Source organism: Ahaetulla prasina, chromosome 5 (genome assembly GCF_028640845.1).
Source record: "Ahaetulla prasina isolate Xishuangbanna chromosome 5, ASM2864084v1, whole genome shotgun sequence".
Classification (NCBI taxonomy): Eukaryota; Metazoa; Chordata; class Lepidosauria; order Squamata; family Colubridae; genus Ahaetulla; species Ahaetulla prasina.
In genome coordinates, this window is record NC_080543.1 from 97,834,138 (window position 1) to 97,856,638 (window position 22,501).

The 22,501-nt window shown below is 37.7% G+C and overlaps 1 protein-coding gene across 1 annotated transcript in view; it reads left to right on the plus strand.

The window, feature by feature from the left end:
- The first annotated feature begins 1,393 nt into the window (after positions 1-1,393).
- SLC9A2 (solute carrier family 9 member A2) overlaps positions 1,394-22,501 on the plus strand; it is a 40,744-nt gene continuing 19,636 nt past the window's right edge. Inside the window, exons 1-2 of the mRNA XM_058186479.1 lie at positions 1,394-1,999; positions 15,264-15,727. Of these exons, the coding sequence (XP_058042462.1) occupies positions 1,717-1,999; positions 15,264-15,727 (747 nt within the window). The 5' untranslated portion in view covers positions 1,394-1,716. The remainder of the gene's footprint in view (positions 2,000-15,263; positions 15,728-22,501) is intronic.

Here is a 22,501-nt window from a genome sequence, read left to right on the forward strand (position 1 = left end):
ATGGGTATTTTAAATACATGGTACAGTGTGTCAGTTTGTTGAAGCTTGAAGGCCAATAACTTAGATATTGTTACCTATTACAGTACAATATACGATTTGGTTTTAGAAGTATAAAACTTGCTATACTGATATCTAGCATAGACTAAATTTCCATATACAGTAGTTCAAAAGATGGATGGGATATATAAGAAATAATTATTATTTAACTGTTTTCACAAAGAAGTTAACTTTAGTTTGTTGCTTTTTTTATAAGACACAAGTTAATCAAGTTAACTTTAAATAAATATTTAAACTCTGTCTCACACTAAAGATAGTGATGATAAATCCAATTAATATTAAAAAGTCTCACTTTCTACAATTTCTTTTTCAACCTGTTAATAAAATATTTATGAAATATAACTTCAAGGGCCGCTTAGGTATATAGATAAGGGCAGTTTGGTTAAGGTACTGGAATAGAATCTAGGAGACTGCGAGTTCTAGTCCTGTCTTGGGCAAAACCCCAATTGGAATATTGTCTTAATTTTACCTAGTAAATAAGTAATTTAAAGTTACACCTGATTTTTGGTATACTATGGCGTAAAATCTGGATCTAAGACGTTTCATGAATTCTTTCACCCTATTGCCCTGGAACAAAAAAGGCTTTCCAAGTACATCCTTACAAAGTTCATAAATCTGCCACGAGAAAGTTGGCTTTCAAATATCTAATTCTGCACTGACAGAACACATTGAGTCATGGCTATTATTGGAAGCAGAATCCAATTTCTTCCCAGCACCTCTCTATAGGCAAGGTCAGAGATAGCGGTATTACACGCGAATGGATAAACCTTCAGGAGGTTGAATGACACTTTTCTCACAAGGCGACCTCTTTTGAAGTTTTCATTCATAAGAGGATTCATTTTCAGTTTGCCCCGATCCCTTGAGGAGATCCTGTTAGCTTTTCTTTCCACTGTATTCTCCTCGCCTAAACGCTACCCGTATCAGCCGCCAGACCTATGGAAGCCGGCTGTCCTTGGGGGAGGTGGTTGACAGCTGACAGGAAAGTTTCCCTAAAGTTCAGAAAATCTCCCGTGAGCTTTGGTTCCCTTGCGCTGGTCTCCGCGCTGCCGAGGGGACGAGTCGAGCCCCCCTTTCCTCTGCCCAGGCCCTCGGGCGGCGCTCATTGGGGAGAACTGTCCTGTGAGAAGAAGGTGGCCGGGCGGGCTGCAAAGCGTCTCTTCTTGTGGATGACCTTCAAAGCCCCCCCAAGCGTTCCTGTGGAAGGAAGACGCGGGGTGTTACCCGCGTGGGAAACGCTCTTTGGGGCTGCCGAAAGTTGTCCATTGCCGCCGCTCATTGCCCCAGCCCAGCCCAGCCCTGCGTTGCCTTCCTTCCTCTCGCCTGCAGGTGCGTAAATGAGGAAGAAGCGGCTGGCGAGGTAGCGTTGTAACTAGAAAGGCAGGGGAGCGAAAGGCGAGCCTGGCAGGAGAGAGCCCGCAGGTGAGCCCCCATCGGCCGGGCAGGAGGAGATGAAACCCGGTGTGGAAGGTGGAGTAGAGGGCGTTCTTGGCCGGTCCGCCTCCCCCGTCTCTCTCTCACACACACCCCACCCGCGTGACTTCTGCCTTCTCTTGCAGGCAATGAGGGCAGGACCACCATCATGCTGGAAGTGAACCGGTTTAGCGCCGGCGTTGCTTCCCCTTCCAGTTGAACGGAGAATATCGGCCCCGCAGCCGTTCAATGGGGGCTGCTCGAGGCTGCCCGGGGCTCGGCCCCTCACTGCTCCTGATGGCTGCCTTTGTGCCCACCGTGGTAGCAGTCGCCGCCGCTTCGGAAAAAGAGCTGAGCGATCCGGCTGCCATGCCAGCCATCCATCCCAGTCCCGGAGACAGCACCTTGCAGGTACCGGCTGAGACCCCTTTCGAGGAGACCAGGCTTCACGTCTTTACCTTGGATTACCCGCACGTGCAGATCCCCTTCGAGATCACCCTCTGGATCCTCCTGGCTTCCTTAGCCAAGATCGGTAAGTGAAAGAAAAGACAGAGGGTTTATAATCCCCCCTTCGGGTCAAGGGAGGCGTCGGCGCGGGAAATGCAGAACAGGGGTTTTGGGAAGAAGGGGGCGCGGCGCAGGTAGTAGATGGCTTTCAGGGATCCATTCTAGGAATTGGTCGCCCACCACCATCTTCACTGAATTTTTAAATCTGTTTCTGGAGCCTAAGTGGTAAATTGGCATCCTGTCCAACACGGTGAAAGAGATTTGGAGGAGAGCTTTGAGAGGTCATATATCACTAAAAAAGTAGCAGAGGGCAAATCCAGGTGCTCCCTTTGCATAACAAACGTTTGTCCCGGGCAGGTCGTTTTGCATAAGTGATCAGTCGGATTCCTCTTATCTCAGAGAAAGCAACAAAGCAGAATGCTAATGATTAGATAAGGATCTCCTTGGAGAATTCCTTCCTAATTTCGTTGGTGGAAAATCAGCTGGCATTTGCAGGAAGATTTTAATCCCCTCCCCCTCATTCTGGGGGTATTTAGTTTATATCCAGTACTCTAGAAATAAATAGAATAACTATAAAGACTGAGGAAGGAAATTCTTTTTGCTTAAACATGTAAATGCTGTAATGTCTCAAATACTTTGTACAATACACAGGTAGTCCTCAACTTACAACCACAATTGAGTCCAACATTTCTGTTGTTAAGTGAAACACTTATTAAAAGAATTTCCCTCATTTTATGACCATTCTTGCCTCAGTTGTTAAGTGAATCACTTCAGTTGATAAGTTAGTAAATGAATTGCTTCCCCATTGACTTTGCTTGTCAGAAGGTTGCAAAAGGTGATTATATGACCTTGGGACACAGCAACGGTCATAAATATGAGTCAGTTGCCAAGCATCTGAATTTTGATCATATCAGGATACTGCAGTGGTCATAAGTATAAATAAAGGTCATAAGTCATAAATATGAACCAGTTGTCAAGCATCTGAATTTTTATCACATGATGATGAGGATGCTGCAAAGATTGTAACTGTGAAAAATAGTCATAAGTCAATTTTTAAGATCTATTGTAACTTTGAACGGTCACTAAAGGAACTGTTTTAAGTCCAAGACTACTGGTATGCAGTAAACCCTATCTATGTAGTTCTGTGTTTGTGTGCGTGTGATCCCGTTGTTTCATATTTGTCCAAAAATTCTCATGTTGGTGCATTAAGACCAACTCCATATTTGTATAAATGCTGCTTAAACATTCTGGGCTCCCTAGAAAATATCAGAACAGATAATATTGCTCAGCTAACCTTTGCTTAGGTCAGGAAAGTTCAGCAAGTTAGACCTGTTCATAACTTAGATAAGAGACCATCAGGAAATGGTGGTGGCTGAAGACTATGTTAAGAAATTGGGAAGACAATGTATCTTGGAAGTATACAATGGCAAACAACTCCAATATTGTTGCCAAAAAAAGGACACGGATAAGACTGTGCAATGGCTAGGACTGAATTCAGCTCAAAAATGTGTGCATTCCATTATTCCACTGAAATGTCCAGGCCAGGGCATTCAAACAAGAACATCTAGTTATATCCATTTTAAAATACTCGTACTCTGGTTAGCCTGGAATTATGTATTTTGAGATCCTTCATCTTCTGTTTTGGTATTTATATGTGATCCTGAGAGTTCATTCAGGAAGCATTTCATTCCACAAGAAGGTTTTAATTTATTTAGATCTGCCTGGAATGACATTTTTCATGTCTTAAGCTCATCAAAGAAGAAGCAGCTAGTGATTAAAGTCACCTTTCATCTCCTCCTGCCTGTACAAACTTAGTTATGATGTAGCTGCATGTTAAAAAAGTGTTATTTCCTTCAGTATTTAAGAGTTGATGATAAAGAAGTTGAACTTTTTTGCTCTTATCCTCTCTCTCCTTCTCTCTCCCTGATTATATAATGTATGTATTATTATATTTTATATATTTTTTATTTCTGTATTAAATTTATTTTTAATTCTGTGTTCTGCTGTGGAAATATTACATGACAGGAAATATTTTAAATAACAAATTAATATATAATGTCACCTCAGTCTGGGAACTCTTTCCCTAGAGAAAAGCATAAAGTGGGTCATATACTATATAGGATGTTTTTTATAAGTTTTGTACTGAAGAGGTAGATAGTGAATTCTGAAATGAATAAAATTTAACATAGTGTAAATCTAATTATCTGTTTGTAGATAATTAGATTTACACAATCTCACCGACCCGTGCGCTCTCACAGAGAGGGACTCCTCAGGGTGCCGTCAGCTAGGCAGTGCCGTCTGGCGACACCCAGGGGAAGGGCCTTCTCTGTGGGGGCTCCCACCCTCTGGAACGAACTCCCTCCAGGACTTCGTCAACTTCCGGACCTCCGAACCTTCCGTCGCGAGCTTAAAACACACTTATTTATCTGCGCGGGACTGGATTAGATTTTAAATTTATGGTTTTAAATGGGTTTTATTATTTATATGGTTTTAACAATTCGGCTATGGAATAAGTTTTTTACTTGTTATTTTAGTTTGTATTTATATGTATTTTTTAAGTGCCTGTGAACCGCCCTGAGTCCCTAGGGAGATAGGGTGGTATATAAATGTGAACAATAAATAAATAAATAAATAAATAAATAAAGGTATTGCTACAAGATGTTGTAGTATTTGGTTTATCGCTTACATCAAAGTTCATACCTGCATTAAACAAGATGTGAATTCTCTTGTTTAATGCATGCATGAGAATATTGAATTAAAATAAAATTTAGGTTCAAAATCTACTTATTTGAACAAACTTACTATGTAAAGTTCTGTATGTCTGGCATTCAGAAAATTGCCTGTATCAGCCACAGCCCATATTTCTCCTCAGTTCATTTGGAACTGTTTTAACAAGCCATAGCACCTAACCAACTTCCCTGGATTTGGCATTTTAGAAAGTTAAGCCTGGTTAGTACTAGGATAAGTTTGGTTAGTATTAGGATAAGACCTTTGTAGAATCCAAGACCATAGGCTAGTCTGGAAAGTTTTTTTTAAAATAAAAACGTCTTTATAGTAGTTTTATAATAATTGTTAAGGATATTGATATAGGAGAAGTGCAGGCATAGACAAGGGGCAGAGTAAAGAAAGGAATCAGCCTAGAGTTTCTATCGGTATGTGCTCACAAATGGTCTAAATCCAACCCCGCTTGAATTCTGTTAACTCTTATCTAGTGCTATTTTTAGTGTTGAGCATTAACTAGAATCTTATTAATAGACATGAGCAATAAATCATCTTACCTGTAGTAAGTGTAGTCCTGATTCTTCACGCATAACACTAATTGGATGTCATAATATCAACAAAATCTTCTGTATACTTCAGATGTTGTAAGTTTTCAAAGTATTTTATGTAAAACATGCTACCAGATATTCATTATACAAATAAAGTATTTTTTCTTCAAATGAAATCCCAAAATTAGCATACATTGGCACAGTGGTTAAAATGCAATACTGCAGGCTACTTCTGCTGCCTGCCGGATACCTGCTATCTGGCAGATCGAATCTCACCAGGCTCAAGGTTGACTCAGCCTTCCATCCTTCTAAGGTAGGTAAAATGAGGACCCAGATTGTTGGAGGCAATATGCTGACTCTATAAACTGCTTAGAAAGGGCTTTAAAAGCACTGTGAAGCAGTATATAAATCTAGTGCTATTGCTTTTGCTATGTACAAAAATGGTTAAGTATTACCCTCTGTTCATTCACAGCTGATGAAATCCTTAACTCTGGTCATTACATTATCTATGCAATTTATTTCTTCGCTACTTTATAATATTTCTTTATTACTTTGCTACTTTAAAAGCAGATTATGCCAATTCATGGAAAATAAAGCTAACAGTGACTAACAATATTAAAAAAATGTATTATGGGTACTGATCAATCAATCAAAATATGCAAGAATATTTTTTTAACTTATGTTCAGAGGCAGTGGGTCTTTACAAAAAAAATCATTAAAAATAACAGTGGGAATTGTGATTGACATCTAGTAAGGCATCAATAGGAACAGTACCCTGGATGGGAAAGACTTTTGCTTTAATCTTACAGGATCCTTTCTAAAAGAAATAATATTGCTAAGTATGGTGTTGGTTAATGACTGCAGTAAAGTCTTCAGATTTCATAAATCTAAACATGCCATTTAAAACATGCTTGCCACTTTTAGGGTTTTTTTTAAAAAAAATCTGAATCATCTAACAAGTCCTAAATTCAGAAGCCCTGCAAGGCAGTCCAGAGAAGAAGCACAACTAGGTGTACTAGCTCTATATTTATTGTAAAGTTACTATAACAAAATCACGCAAGACTGAAAGGATATTTCCCCTTCTTTCCTTTTATTCTCTGGAGAGGATCCCTTTGAAACATTTCTCACGCCTTCTCTCTTTCTGCGGGCTTAGATATCATTTACACACTGAGAGCCTGGGACTCTCTCTTCTGTCCCCCAAGGTTATTCACACTGTTACAGGCATTAACCTTAACCTGCTTTAATGTCCTTACCTTTATGAAATCATTCACAAGACGTTCAAGAAAATTCTGGCAGTGAACAGATTATGTACATGTGATGCCTTGTCTCCATTTAATTTTATGCAGAGACTTGTAACTTACAGTATATTTTGATTTCCAAGAATATAAGTCTTTCTGAACTATATTCTATTTATCCTAATTGCTCTGCTTTATTCTGTTTAAAATGGTTTGGCTCAGATAAGAAGCCATATATCTTTGCCCTAAATGTGACAAAGTTTTGTTTTATGGTTTGTAAATTATGAAGATTTGGCAAATTAACACCCGAGTACTTGTGCCGTTCAGCATATATGATGACCCTTGTTACTTGGATTAAAGTAAACTGCAGGTACTTTACTATTTTTCTGTTGCATTACATTTTCACAATGAACTATGAGTGCACTGAAATTGATATGATGTATCTATAGTTCATCAAAATAAAAATGAATAGATATACAGGTAGGTTTCTCATCTTATCAAAAATACCACTAGAGTGTACCAAAGTTCAGGTTTGAAAAATTTTGGCACTTTAGTATATATATTTTTCTTTTGTTAGTTTTGATTGCTCTTGATTATCCTGTCTGTTAATTATCAGGAAGTAAATGCAGTAAACACATTTCAAAAGTTAATTGTTCATCTACAAACAATAGCATAAAAATTAGTCTACTTTTACTACAAGGGACAAGCATAATATGAATTTGACATTTTAAAAAAATTACTCATAAATGAAAAAAGATATGAGTGAATCATTTTAGTATACATTTCAGTAGACGTATGAATTACAACTTAGCTGTGAACTATAATAAAGAACTACAGTTCCTTGTTCTCTCCCATTTAATTGCAAGTTGTATAATTAAATGGCTTAAGTGTGGAAAATGTGGAGTAATGGGATAAACATGAATGTTCTCTGTGTGAAAGATGACTATGCCTGTGGCAAACCATGTCAAAATAGCAAAAATAAAATAATTTACAGAGGAGTATGCAACTCTGAAAAAATAATCAATTGCAATGGACTTCTAAACATATTGTATTTTTCACACTATAAGACGCACTTCCCCTCCCCCCAAAAGAAGGGAGGGGAAAGGTCTGTGCATCTTATAGAGCGAATATTGGGTGGGGGAGGCTGCCGTTGGAGAATGCTGGAGCCTTCGCTGCCGAGCAGCTGATTGGTGGTTGGATCGGCCTCCTGGAACACCGCCAATCAGCTGTTCTAGGAGGTGGGGATTGCTGCCACTGCCGATCGCTGCTGCCACCAGTCGCTGATGATTGCCACCTAAGGGTGAAGGTGATTGGCGGCGGCGATCCCCACTGCCTAGAACAGCTGATCAACTGTATTCTGGGAGGCCGATCCAATTGCCAATCAGCTGCTTGGGAGTGAAGGCTCCAGCATTGCCCGTGGTGGCAGCAGCCTAGGTCAGTTGACCGGTGGTGGGTGCAATGGAATGGAGCCCTGATGAGCCACGAGGTGGGACTGTGATAATGTGCTAAAGCTGACCAGGCTGTTTGCTGCTTGCAGCAATAATGCTAGCCAGATGAATACTGGATGGATGCTGGGAAGCAGAAGCAGATTTTTTTTTCTTGTTTTCTTCCTCTAAAGCTAATGTGCGTCTTATTGTCTGGTGCATTTTATAGTGCGAAAAATGTGGTATTTATTGAGACATAAATCAATTTCCTCTCCCAAGTCAGTGGTCTTATAAATGCAAAATGTATTTTCTACAAATAATATTTTTGTTGTCATTGAGTCCCCAAAAATATTTAGCAGGGTTTAAACTTCCTTTTTATATCATAGCTTAGCTCTGAAATGTATGAAAGAAATATTTAGCAGTCTTCTCTAATTTTAATGTCCTTTAAATGTGTTCTTCCCGAATTCTCAGGTAGAGCAATGCTGATTGAGAATTTCACAATCTGGACATCACCAACATAATGCAAGATTACAGAGCACTTGCATCTCATATGTTTTGTCTTGAGGTGTTTCTGAAGAACAACAAGTCTTATGTAATTTAAAATTTAATCAAATATGCTGCATGTTCATTTCAAATTAATACACGTTCAATATTGTAAAATTTAGTACTGTAATCTAACACATGCTTTATCCAAGCAAGATACAGTTCTTGTAATTCTTAAAGGACTCTTGGTGGTAACTGCTTACCTCCCATATTTTTATAATATTTGATCTATTTTCATCTTGATTAAAGCTTGGTTAATGGATATGCCATGTTTTGAGTATCAATGTCAATCTTTTTCCTTTATATTCTTTGTTTCGTTTGTGAAAAATACTAAAGAACATAATGGTTTACTCATTACTTTGTGATTTCTGAATTGAGGTGTGGATTTTAGAGTTAATAACCTAGATTGGTTTTGTATGGCCATTTAAACAACATTCATTATGATAAGGTAATAGTTAACCACAGATGGTCTGAGACAGCTTTAAGAAAAGGACAGCAGTGGCCATCTCTGATATATCCATATCAAATACCGGTAAAGTGATGGTGATGGTGATGGAAAGCTCTTAGTGAGCACCTTTAATAACATTGGAGGGTGGCGATGGGGGAAGATCAATGGAAGTCTTTATGAATATATAGGATACAGACCATACTTCCCATACTCCACCAAGAAGCTTCAAGAGTCATTCAGTAATTCATGAATGATTAAACCTTGATCATTAAAAGTCCCACTTTTAATCTTGCCTGCATCGTTATGTAGGCAGGGAAGACAGTGAGAACTTCAGTTGCTCAGGCAAATATAGGAAACCTTTTCAAGAGTTCTTTCAGTAACTTTACACTTTGCATTCTGAATCACATCCAGTTCTTTAGCTGGGGTGGAGCAGCCTCAGATTTGACTAATTGTGAGATGACCTTGGAGGAGGCAACCAGAAGCCATTAGGACAGCAACAGGTGCTGAACTATGAATAACGCCCATGGCAGCAAGATAGTATTGGAAAAATAACTCAGACTTAGAGCATACTTTAATGATTCCTGAATGACAGGAAACCATGAGATTTATAAATATGATCAATGCACTGTGCAGGCATACATACCAGGTTTTAAATTATTTGCTATGGATGTGGGGTTGATCTGATTGATCAATGTAGTGAAGAATTTGCTGATAAGATGAGAGATGAATTGGTGATAAAAGGTGCCTTAGATAATTTGTAAGAGTTAGTCCAATATTGTTTGGTAATGGATTTCTGGCTGGAAAAGTTGAGGTGTGGGAAACATGGCAGGCGGACTAGATTTTAAATCTTTTAAAGCCATGTCCACCTCCTGAAGGCCTTTCAAAATCCAGCACTGGCAAACCTCTAAAACTGGAGGAGTTAAGATATTTCTGTCCTCAGAAATCAATAAAGAAGAAGAAATTTGGGGTTATGTTTTACCGCAGAGCTCTCAAATAGCTATGTCTTCCACAGCTAAAATTCATGCTGCTGTCTCAGCTACAAAATGCCACATCTGGAACCACATAGCAAGCAAATGCCTGAATCATTCCAAGCCCATGACCTCAGGAAATTTCACAGGCTTCCTTCCCAAGAGCTTTGCAGAAGGGCCCTCAGACAATTAAGGAGAGCTCAGAAAGCCAACAGTAGACAAGTTTATTTATTTATTTATTTATTTTGTCAAACACAACAATATATATAAATATAAGCATGAAATAACCACACAAAATGAATACAACCAAAGGGAACATTAGGACAGGAATGGTAGGCACATTGGTGCTCTTATGCACGTCCCTTACAGACCTCTTAGGAATGGGGTGAAGTCAACAGTAGACAGTCTAAGGTTAAAGTTCTGGGGATTTTGGGATGAGACCACGAAGTCAGGTAGTGCATTCCAGGCATTAAGAACTCTGTTACTGTTACTGTTAATTGTTATTCTTATTTTAGACCAGTGGTTTCCAAACTTTTTTGGCCATGCCCCACCTAAGCATCTCTAAAATCCTGATGCCCACCCCCGACATATAATTCTTACTATTCAGAAAGTAAACCTCTACTAATGTGAAGGAAGCCTAAAAAGCCATTAACTTGGTTTAAACAAGGTTCCAAAGAACATGGCATCCATGAAAGAAAAGAATAAAAGAACAAGAGACAGTAGAAGTACTGAGGAACTTAAAAAATAATAGTATGAAGGGATATGAAAAAACAGCAAATAAAGTTTCAGAACATATAATAGAGAACTGAAATGCATAAATATGCCAATTTTAATGGTGCCAATTTTAATGGCGCAGAAAGAGGGAAATTTAGAAAACATTCTTTTTTTTTTATTCAAAATGTTTTACAAAAAAAAATTCCCCCCCCTTTTCCCCCAACCCCACTCCCTTCACTAATCCTCCCCCCTGACTTCCCGGATGAAGCACAAGGTATAGTTAAAAATAAAACAAACATATGCTAAGAAAAATTTTCCCCAAAACTATTATACCAATTTTCCCTCTCTAGCTCTGACTTCCTCCTAACATAACCAAAATCCTTCAAGAGAAAAAAAATAAAAAAATTAACAATTAACAGTAACAAAATAAAACAAATTAATCCTAAAGTATTTAAAACCAACTAAAGCATAAAAATCCAATCCAATTCAAAGAATATCTCTCTTATAGCTTCTATAACCATATAATTTTTCCCCCAGGTCTTTCTTACATAAACTCTTTCAAAAATATTCTATTCAAAATACAATACAACACATTATAAAATTTCAATACCAAGAATTACAGTAGCTATTCAAATTTAGTCCTTCCTCGTCAAAATCCAGTATAAATCCAAATACCTAGTCTTTTATGATAGATATAAAACATATAATCAACCCATTTCTTCCAGATCTTCCTCACATATTGTCTTTCAGGGACAGTAATATTTTTGTCTGTTAATAATTCAAAACAACCTCGTTTCAAGGATAATACTTTTGTCTCTTGCCATTTTTTTTGATGCATTAGTCTCTGTCTTTCCTTCATTACTCCTTTTGAAAAGTCAGTCACAATATTGCCTAATAGTTCCTTATGTCCAAAAATCCACAAATTACTACCATATATTCCATCAGTCCAAAGAGAGAATTCTTGAAAAGCATTAAGCCTGTAAATTTTTTCGGTTCGGGAGACAGCCTCCTGTAACACAAATTCTGACATTTCATCCAAACTATTTAAAGGAAACTTCTTTACATCAACTTGTTTATTCACGATCATATCTTCATATTTATCCACTTTTGTTTGTATCTCCTCCATTGCATTTAAGTCCTGATCACACTGGTTAATTTCCTCCAAGCCTTGATCCAAAAAGTCCCCATTTTTTTTCAGTTCGTATTTTTGAATAATTAAATACATTCTTTCTGTGTAATCCTGTATAAAGTCACGAATCCATTCTTCTGAAAGAACCTTCATGGCAAAGTTCTTACTGAAAATCCCCTTATGAAATACTTAAACAACGTAATATAATCCAACAATCCACAATCCAACACAATAAGATGAAGTCTCCATTCAGTTTCGATTTCGCAGCAAGGCTATCGGTCTATTTGCAGTTAGTCTCAAACGCCATTTTAAGAGAAGGAAAAAAATTTTTTCTCTCTCTAAAAAAAAGGAGGAAGTCAGGAAATCAACAATACTTGCAAACCAGTAATTGTTCACTCATGCTTCTTCCGTCTGCTTATAGAAATCCACAAAAAGAAATCAATTGTTAGCAGAACTTGGACACCTTCCTCTTTTCCTGCTTTTGCAGGAGACGCCCTGGATACTGGAGATAGGAGGAATTCAATGGGATTCGACCTTTCGGGACAAAAAAAAGCCCCTAGGGGAATCTACCACTCTCCCCCCTGCTCTTTCCCCTGCTCTCTCAACCAGAGAGGGAAAATTAAGTCGGGAACAGCTGTTCGTAGCTATTTACATGGCTTTTACAATATCCAGTGCAGAGTGCCATAAATTAAGCACCCAGCGAGAAAGGTGGCGCCAAGCGGAAGTCCTAGAAAACATTCTTAGCTTAATTTTGAATAACAAGATTGTCATGAATGAAAGGGGACTTATAACCTATGACCCCCTGCTCGCCCACTCAGTTTGAACCTGCAAGCTTAGTGGGGAAATGCTTTGGTAGTTCAGTAGATGGAGGTGGATCATACATGCATGCATGGTCCAATCCCAGATTACTCTGAGAAGAAAAGTCTTGTAAAACACAGCCTGGGAAAACACAGACTAAAAACAACTTTAAATCTAAAATTTTTTTACTTAAACTTGGGTCCTGGTTCTGTATCCTCACTGCTGGGTTTCCCCCAGCAGCCATCCACTCTGTCTCCCCACAGAGCAGCTCTCCCTGCAACCACCCAGCAGCAAAGCCCTAGGAAAGAGAGAGAGAGAGAGAGAGAGAGAGAGAGAGAGAGACTGCCAGTCCCATGAACCTTAGTGGGAATACATCTGATTGGCTGGCAGTTGCTCCCTCCTCCCCATAGCTGGGATATCCTTTTCAGACCAGGCCCTAGGAAATGCACTTTAACAAAGACAGCAATAGGTAAATGAAACACAGCTTTTTCATCCCAAATATATAAGAACAATTAGCGGGCTTTCAAAAATTCATTAATAGCTCATTTTCGAATTGCCCCCATTAAAAATCAAATTGCCCTCCTGTGGGGCATGGGCCCCACATTGGGAACCACTGGTTTAGACTCATCTATAAGATACAATTCTCTGCAACAACCAATTTCATAGATAAGGCTACAATACAAGAGTTTGATTTTTGATTCAGAAGTTTTTAAAAGTAAATGCACAGTTGAAATCAGAGACTTTCCTTTGGGGTTGATGTACAAACGGATTCAAAGAGCTTTATTTTTATACATGATAACAGTGGCAAGATTCTTATGTATGCGCCCAAATGTAGAGATTTACAAATACCTACAATGCAGGGGTGGGTTCCAAATCCTGTCGCTATCAGTTCGCTAGTGTTTGCGTGCTTGCGCGCATGGGGCGCTTCTGCGCATAAGTGTCCAGGTGGGTGGGCGGAGCCTCCCGCCGCCGCCACTACTGGCTCACCCGATCCAGTGCGAACCAGTAGCAACCCATGACTGCTACAATGAAAGGATAGATGGGTGAGCTGATATACAGTAATCGGTGGAAATGGTGAAATTGACAGCTTTGACTAAAGATAAGATTTGACTAATTTATAACTTTACCTGGAGACCACTTTTAGACTTTGTGTGAGAATATGAAAAAAAAAAATTGAAATTGTGATTTTGGAATATATGGGATTTTAGAGATAATATGGAATATTGATAATTTTAGACTAATAATATGATGTATTTTTTATCTATATCAAAATCAAAAAAGTGGGAAATTATTTTTTTTCTATTGTTTTACTTTTTCATTCTTTTTCCTTGCACTTTTATCTTGCTTTTTCCTTGACTTTTCCCTATCTTTTAATAGTTTTTTTTGCTTGTCTATTTTTTATACACACACACACATACAGACACACATATACACACTATCCACTCAGACACTAAAAACACAAGTTTTCATACGGAAGACACTAATTCATTCTTCTGATTTAAATACATTCATAGTTCAAATAGCCCCATATTACTTCCAGTAACCACAAAGTGGTGCCTGAAATACCTGTAGATCTTGTTCCATCTACTGATAGGACTGAATCTCGAATTGTGTGAGATGTAGGCTATGATTTATCTTTTCCTCCAGATCATCCTATTCTAGACAGTTTCCTCAACCTGCCAGAGCAAAAGCAGAGAGTCTCAAAGTCTGTAGTGAAAAGTGAGACTCTTGTGTGAAAATGGGCACATCCAATGAATAAAATGTTACCTGGTTCATACCTGCTGAAGGAAACTGAGTCATTCAGGATGTTTCAAAGGTACTTTTGTTTTTCCTTGAAGCCATTTCACTTCTCAGCCAAGAAGCATCCACGTTCTGACAGAACTGAAGAAGCTTCTTGGATGAGAACTGTCAGAATTGAAGAAGCTTCCTGAATGGGAAGCGAAACACCTTCAAGGAAAAAGAAAATCCAATTGTCTTTTGAAAAAGCACCTTTGGAACAACATGACCTAGAGTACTGAGAATACTAAAGTACATAAATACTCATTCAAGGGCCAATCATTGTAAGGGACTCCAAATGAATTCATGGGAATATCCATTAAGTTTTTTGCAATAACACGCACAAAAAATGCCTTTACCTTTCTCTGGGGTGCTTTTTTGAACTTCCCAGGCTAGTCTACAACCTTACTATGTAGAATTTTCTTTTCAAAGAATGAGCCATTCCACTGAACATTTGATCTAATGTTGACATTTGCAAAATACTGTATTTCTTGGCTAAAAACCTTAAAGCACTACCTTTTTAAAGAACCTTTTGCAAAACTACAAGATCAATCAAAGTCTGAATTAATCATTTTATCTAAGAAATTTTAAAGCATTGGTATCAAATCCTGAAAAATAAAATTATCTCATGAGTTCCAAGCTAGTTATTTCTAAAGATAATAAAGGTAAGGTACAAAAAAAAATTATAAAATAAAAAAAAAAAATTTACCTAACAGGCTTTCTTTCTTGCAGATTTTTCTCATAGAAAGTTTATCGTTTGATTGATTTTGTGGCACTTGTAATAAATAAATAAATAAATAAATAAATAAATAAATGTTTTTTCTTTTGAGGGTTTAATTGTAAATTTATAAAAATGCATGAAAGGGAATGATTTAAATAAAAAATAAATAACATTAATATGTTAAGTATAATATCCTAAGGTCTTTTGTCACAATATAATATATGTTCTCTTTCTCTTTCTCTTTCTTTCTCCATTAATTTGAAGGTTTCCATCTCTACCACAAATTGCCCCAGATAGTTCCAGAAAGCTGTCTCCTTATTGTGATTGGACTGATTTTAGGTGGAATTATATTTGGGGTACAGGAAAAATCTCCACCAGTGATGAAGAGCGATGTTTTTTTCTTATATCTTCTTCCTCCAATTGTCCTTGATGCTGGTTATTTTATGCCAACACGCCTCTTCTTTGAGAACTTTGGCACTATTTTTTGGTATGCTGTTGTGGGCACACTCTGGAATTCTTTTGGGATTGGCATTTCCCTTTTTGCCATTTGCCAGATTGAGGCCTTTGGTCTGAGTGACATCACTCTACTGCAGAGCCTGCTTTTCGGGAGTTTGATTTCAGCCGTGGATCCTGTGGCTGTGTTGGCTGTCTTTGAAAATATTCATGTCAACGAGCAGCTGTACATCTTAGTTTTTGGGGAATCTCTCTTGAATGATGCTGTAACTGTGGTAAGTGACATACCTACGAATGCACATAGACAAAATGTTTGCACTTCTATATGGCTATAATTCTTTATTCAGACATACTTAAGACAGCTATAACATACAATGTAATAATAAATGTGCACAAAACCCTTTTAAAATATCCTCTTTTTCTCAATTTTCTTAGTCCTAGCATTTTGTTTATCCATTGATCCAAGGGTTATTAGAAATCAGAATAGACAAAAGATCTCATGGACAATTGAAAAGGAGGACAAATGGCGGGAGGGAAAGGAGGAGAAATTATTTAATTTTTTTTGCATCTGTGACAAAGTGAAAAGTGAAAAACTGCAAAAAAGAGAGAAAGAAAGAAAGAAAGAAAGAAAGAAGGAAGGAAGGAAGGAAGGAAGGAAGGCAGGAAGGAAGGAAGGAAGGTGTACTTAGATATACATCTATATGACCTTACTTTCTCCAGAATCAAAAATATTGGTTTTTCAATCACAGGAATGTTCTAGAGCTGGTTAGGAGGCAAAAACCTTCAGCATGTAATTGGTTAAGGTCTTGTCAATTTTAAGCAGGAGTAGAAGTTGGCTGGAGGGTACTAATTGAATAATTAAGGTCACAGAGCAGAGCTTGTCAACTTCTGATTAGCACTTACTGGGAAGTCCTGTATAATGGAGAAAAGCTGCTCCAGAAAAGATACTTTCTTAGATACTCAAAAAGCTGGACAGTATTTGAATTTCAGGCACTGCCTGCTGGGTGGAGCTCATGAGGGCGAAAAGGAGGTCACATACTGCTTTTGCTGGATGTCTGCTAACCCAGTATAATCCCGATTGGAGCTAGACCTCTGCCTTAAGGCTCCTGTCTATCAACCTGGGTTGGGTTTCCCAAATGCTAGCATACCAACCTCTCAGTATTGCAAGCATGGACCCTGTTATCCTTCTCAGTATTGGAAGCCTGGGGGTACAAGCTTCCAATAAAATATTAGTGGCTCAGGATTGAACTGTGGAATAGCAATAGCATTTAAACTTAAATACCACTTCACAGTGCTTTACAGGCCTCTCTAAGCAGTTTGCAAAGTCAGCATATTGACATCCTCAGTTAGAAAGGACTTTGGAAGTCTTCTAGTCCAATCCCTTTGCTCATGACCCTATAATATTCCAGATAAATGGCCTATAATATTCCAGGTAAATGGCCTATAATATTCCAGGTAAATGGCCTATAATATTCCAGGTACCCACAACTGCTGGGGACAAGCTGTTCCAGTAGTTCATTGTTCTGACTGTCAAGAAATTTCTCCTTAATTCCAGGTTGCTTCTCTCCTTGATTAGTTTCCATCCATTGCTTCTTCTCCTGCCTTCAGGGGCTTTGAAGAATAGGTTGAGCCCCTCTTCTCTGGGGCAGCCCCTCAAATACTGGAAGACTGCTATCATCTAGCTCCCACATAACACCTATCCTGCGCAGACTGCACTGGCTACCTGTTGTTTTCCGGGTGCGCTTCAAGGTATTGGTTACCACCTTTAAAGCGCTCCATGGCTTAGGACCGGGCTATCTACGGGACCGTCTACTGCCGGCTTCTATCTCCCATCGTCCGGTACGCTCCCACAGAGAGGGACTCCTCAGGGTGCCGTCAGCCAAACAGTGTCGACTGGCGGCCCCCAGGGGGAGGGCCTTCTCTGTGGGAGCTCCGACCCTGTGGAACGAACTTCCCCTCGGACTTCGACAATTACCTGACCTTAGGACCTTTCTCCGCGAACTTAAAACTTATTTATTTTGTATGGCTGGACTAGCCTGATTTTTATTTTTATTGGATGGGTTTTTAAAATTTTGTGATTTTATGGGGGAGTACGTTTTTTAACATTTTGGGCATTTAAATTAGTTTTTTAAGGGATGTTTTTAATTATTGTGTGTATTTATATTTTATCTGCCTGTTCACCGCCCTGAGTCCTTCGGGAGAAGGGCGGTATACAAATATTATTATTATTATTATTATTATTATTATTATTATTATTATTATTATTATTATTATTATTATTATTATTATTATTATTATTATTATTATATGCAATAAAATCAGGCAAAACTAGGAACCTTTTATAAAATTTTCAGGCTTTTGTTCTAGAAGGGTAAGGAACAAAGAGAAGAGAAGGGAATTTAAAACATAACATCCAGTAATCTAAATATTCAAAATAGGCAGTGTTCTTATTTGTAATAGCAAATGTTTACGGTCTTTTCAATTACCACAGCATGTGAATATTTAATTGTTTATTTCACATAACTCTCTTGCATAAGCAGATGTTTGTGGGGCAAGGTTAAAAAAACCCTCATATTAAACATGGTTGGGTTTTGTTTGAATAGCAATAGCACTTAGACTTCTATACCGCTTCACAGGGCTTCACAGTCAGCATGTTGACCCCTACAATTGCCCCGTGGCTTTCTTACCCTCCCTTTTTTTCTCCCCTTCCCATCATGCATCAGTGCAAGTTCCCAGTATCCTTTAACTGATGAGTGACATTAGAATGACAATATATAAAGTTTGACTGGGGTCCAGAGAGGTCTAGTTATTCCCTGATTTTAAGAATGGTATTGCACATCCTCCCATACACATAGATTTTAAAATGCTATTATCTGTGTTGGTCACCAGATATATTGAATTGGTAACAAGAAAGAAATGCGTTTTAATATCATACAGAATATGGCGGTATTCATCTCACAGGAAGTGAGATAGAAAAATGGGAAAATTGTATTAGTTAGTGGATAAAATGTGTGAAGTCATGGGAATGTGTAAAATGTTTACAATAAAAGCTATAATCACCTTTGAAATAGTTCCTGGTATACATATGAATGGTAATTCTATTTTGTAAACAACACTATTATCTTGTAAAGATCTGAACCAGTTTGTAACTCTGAGTTTCACCCTTTCGCTTAAATCAAATATGAAAAGATTACAATATTCCATTAATGAGTTCTATGGATTCTGACATCTGTCCCTGCATTTGGAAGGGGAATTTGAGTTCTGTTTTGCAAAGGAATATATATAGTTGGCTAATTATTCTGTCCTTCTGGCGAAAGATGTTGATCAGTTATTTGACAGATGAAAGCTGTTACACATAACTCATTGAATGAACTGCTATTAATATTTTAAACATCCTGCTAAAGCTTTAACTGATATAAACATAATTTTTGTCATCATATATTGTAATTCATATAATTTGTACTTATTCTTTTTCCTCCTAAATCACAAGATCACATATTTTACTTCACTAATTGTCTTAGCTAATGAACTAATCAATATATACGGTATATATTGCACTTATTAAAAGTGGTATTAATTTTTTTTAAAAAAAACCAAATTCTTAAGTCTAGCGAGTGTTCGTGTTAAAATAGACAAATAATAAACTTTCATTCAGAAAGAAGCTTGAATAATTTTATTATGGCTACATCACAAGTAATTCTGCTAGAATCACAAGCCCACACAAACTTATTTCACTATTTTAAGCTCATCATAGAAACAGTTCTATTAGTAATCAGATAAGTATTAGTATTTTTTCCATAGGAACATTGTATCTCAAACTCAGAAATAGACAAATTTGTAGAGCTATGTGTTTGGCAACTACTAGCAAAGTGTTTGAATTAAGTTTTGTATTAATTTTTTAAAAAAAAAACCAAATTCTTAAGTCTAGCGAGTGTTCGTGTTAAAATAGACAAATAATAAACTTTCATTTAATACTTAATAAGAATAAACCTATGTTCCTATAATGTGGTAAGAAATGTAAACTGCATGTTACATGTATTTTAACTATAGTGCAGTCTTATTAATTTATTTGAATTTTTTAGTCCAATTTCAAGGGTATCTTTAATTCTAAACTAAAAAAAACTTATAAAACAAATATACAGGGAGGACTCATGCTAAACTTTCTAAACTTTCATTCAGAAAGAAGCTTGAATAATTTTATTATGGCTACATCACAAGTAATTCTGCTAGAATCACAAGCCCACACAAACTTATTTCACTATTTTAAGCTCATCATAGAAACAGTTCTATTAGTAATCAGATAAGTATTAGTATTTTTTTCCATAGGAACATTGTATCTCAAACTCAGAAATAGACAAATTTGTAGAACTATGTGTTTGGCAACTACTAGCAAAGTGTTTGAATTAAGTTTTGTATTAATTTTTCTATTGCACTTTGAAAATAAAAATAAAAAAGAGAAGATGAATACAGGAGCGGCTAAAAGTTAATGACCATCCATATGACAATGAATGACCTCTATGAAAATAGTTATTTGTTGGCTGCAGCCCTGTTCATCACAGATTTTATGCCACGACAACATCAGTTAGTTTTCAAGGTGCCATGGGATTCCTGTCTTGCTAATGACAACATAATACAGCTTTTTTCTTAAATTATGTATCTATATACTTAAATCCCTATCAATTTTTTAAATCTCCAACAACCTCCAATATGCATCTCACCTTCAGCGAGGTGAAGAGATAAAAAATTGTTGGGCTGAACCCCTTTAGGAAACTGGCAGATTAACAATGTATAAAATTCTGTCTCACTTTACAAAAATAAAGTTTCTTATTCATGTAGAGTTCTTATAACAAAGAAGGTTCGTATTTGCCTTTCCTCTCCATTTGCATTTTAATGGACAATGCAATGTGCAATTGCCATGTGAAATGGCACCGTCCAGGAAAAGCATTGCAGTTTCATTCTGCAGAATATAAACCAGGTTAATGTCTATATTTAATGGCTGATATTCGATAAGCACCAGGAATGCCTGGGGAGTAGAACAAGGAAGTGAGCAGGCTGTTTCAAATTGAGATGGGAGCACACTGCTCAAATTTCCATTTCAGCCTCTGCATCAGAGAAGCACCTCCTTTCACTATTTCCAGTTTTTGTGTGTGGTCCAATTCCTTGTTGCTCGTAATACGGTTACTGCTTTCTCACAGAATAATGAGATACAATTTCACCAAGCAGGGCTAATAGGATTTGCATACAGTGCCTCTTGCCAATGCATCCAGCTTACAGTAAGTAAGCAAATCTGTTTTGTTTCTATTTTCTGTGAACCACACATAACTCAGGACACGATAGGGTTAGTTTGATAGATAGTCCACAAATTGTTCAATTACATGTTGTTTGATTAATAATGGAAAAATCTATCTGAAGTTCTAAAGTTGGGAAGAACAACAAAGAATTAGAGGTAGGAATGAAGGTCCTTTTTACAGAGCCCTAAATCATGAGAAATAACTTCATTTGTGATTCCTGGCATATTTACTCTGAAACTGCAAAAAAGTAGAATATGCTTATAATAAAGCAAGGTAACTGTGAATAGAGCAGTAATGCAGTGTGGGACATGAAAGGGAATGTCTGGAAATTGAGTCACTTAGCAACTGGACCTCAATGTTCTTTTGTTTGTTTGCTTGTTTGAAATGGTTTATTTTGAAGTAGCTTCTTCAGTCCAGAAAGTTGGTAAGGGGTGGCTCTATATATGTCCTCCAGGATGGTTTCATTTCATCTAATCTGAATAGGCTCCTTAGCTGAGTAGACAGAGTCCTTAAGGATCATTGTTCCTAAATTCTTAGATGGATCTCCCTGTGGAACCTGTGGTCTTGATCTTCCTGGGGACTGATCAGGGGTGAAATCCAGCAGGTTCTGACAAGTTCTGGAGAACCGGTAGTTCTCCAGAATTTTTAGTAGTTGGGAGAACCAGCAAATACCATCTCTGGCTGTCCCCGGAGCGAGGTGGGAATGGAGATTTTGCAATATTCTTCCTCCAGGAGTGGGGAGGGAATGGGGATTTTGCAGTATCCTTCCCCTGGAGTGGGGTGGGAATGGAGATTTTGCAGTATTCCTCCCCTGCCATGCCCACCAAGCCACACCACACCCACCAAGCCACACCCACATAACCAATAGTAAAAAACTTTGGATTTCACCACTGGGACTGATGCAAGAGCAGCATAAAAGTTGGAGGACTGGTTGTGACTGACACTTCCACCTCTATTGAGGAAGGCTTTTCCATTTTGGTATAAATGGATTCCTTCACTCCTTTCTCAAACTTCTCTTTGAGAAGAGTGAAGGAATCCGTGCAAAATCCAAACTCCTCTTTGCGACAACAGCCTGCCTGGTGCTCTTTGAGCTTAATTACTTTCTTGAAGATGTTTCATTACCTAAAATAGGTAACATCACCTAAGAGTAGATTTGCTCTCAATTTTTATTCCAGTGACTTACCCTGTCAGTTTTGAAGGGAGTAGTCTTGGATTCCTGCAGAACATAAATTTAGAGGAACCTCACTCCTTAGTACCACTGATGTTATCTAGTTTGGATAATGAAACATCTACTAGAAATCAACTAAGCTTAAAGAGCAGCAAGAATTCCTCATTTCAATCCCGATCTACAAATATTTTCCTTTATCAGTACAACCTGTTCTCCATTTTTTTATGCTGCTCTTGTATCTGTTGCCAGACAGCTGAAGACCACTTCACAGATTCACCAGGAAGATCGCACTTAATGACCAATCTAAGAGAAAAATTTAGGAGCAATGACCCTTAATGATTCTCTGCTCTTGCACCTAATGAGGCTATTTAAATTCGTATATTGCAAACTTAGGCTGGAGAGAAGTTGCTGTTAAAAGCTTTGATGAACTAGATGGGTAAAAATAAACACAGTTTCAATAGTTAGAAGATATATGCTAAAGGTGGGTGACATTTGTGGGCCTTTGGTAGTGCAATGGTTAGAATGCAATACTGCAGGCTAATTCTGCCTAGAGCCAGGAGTTTGAGCCTGACTGGCTCAAGATTGACTCA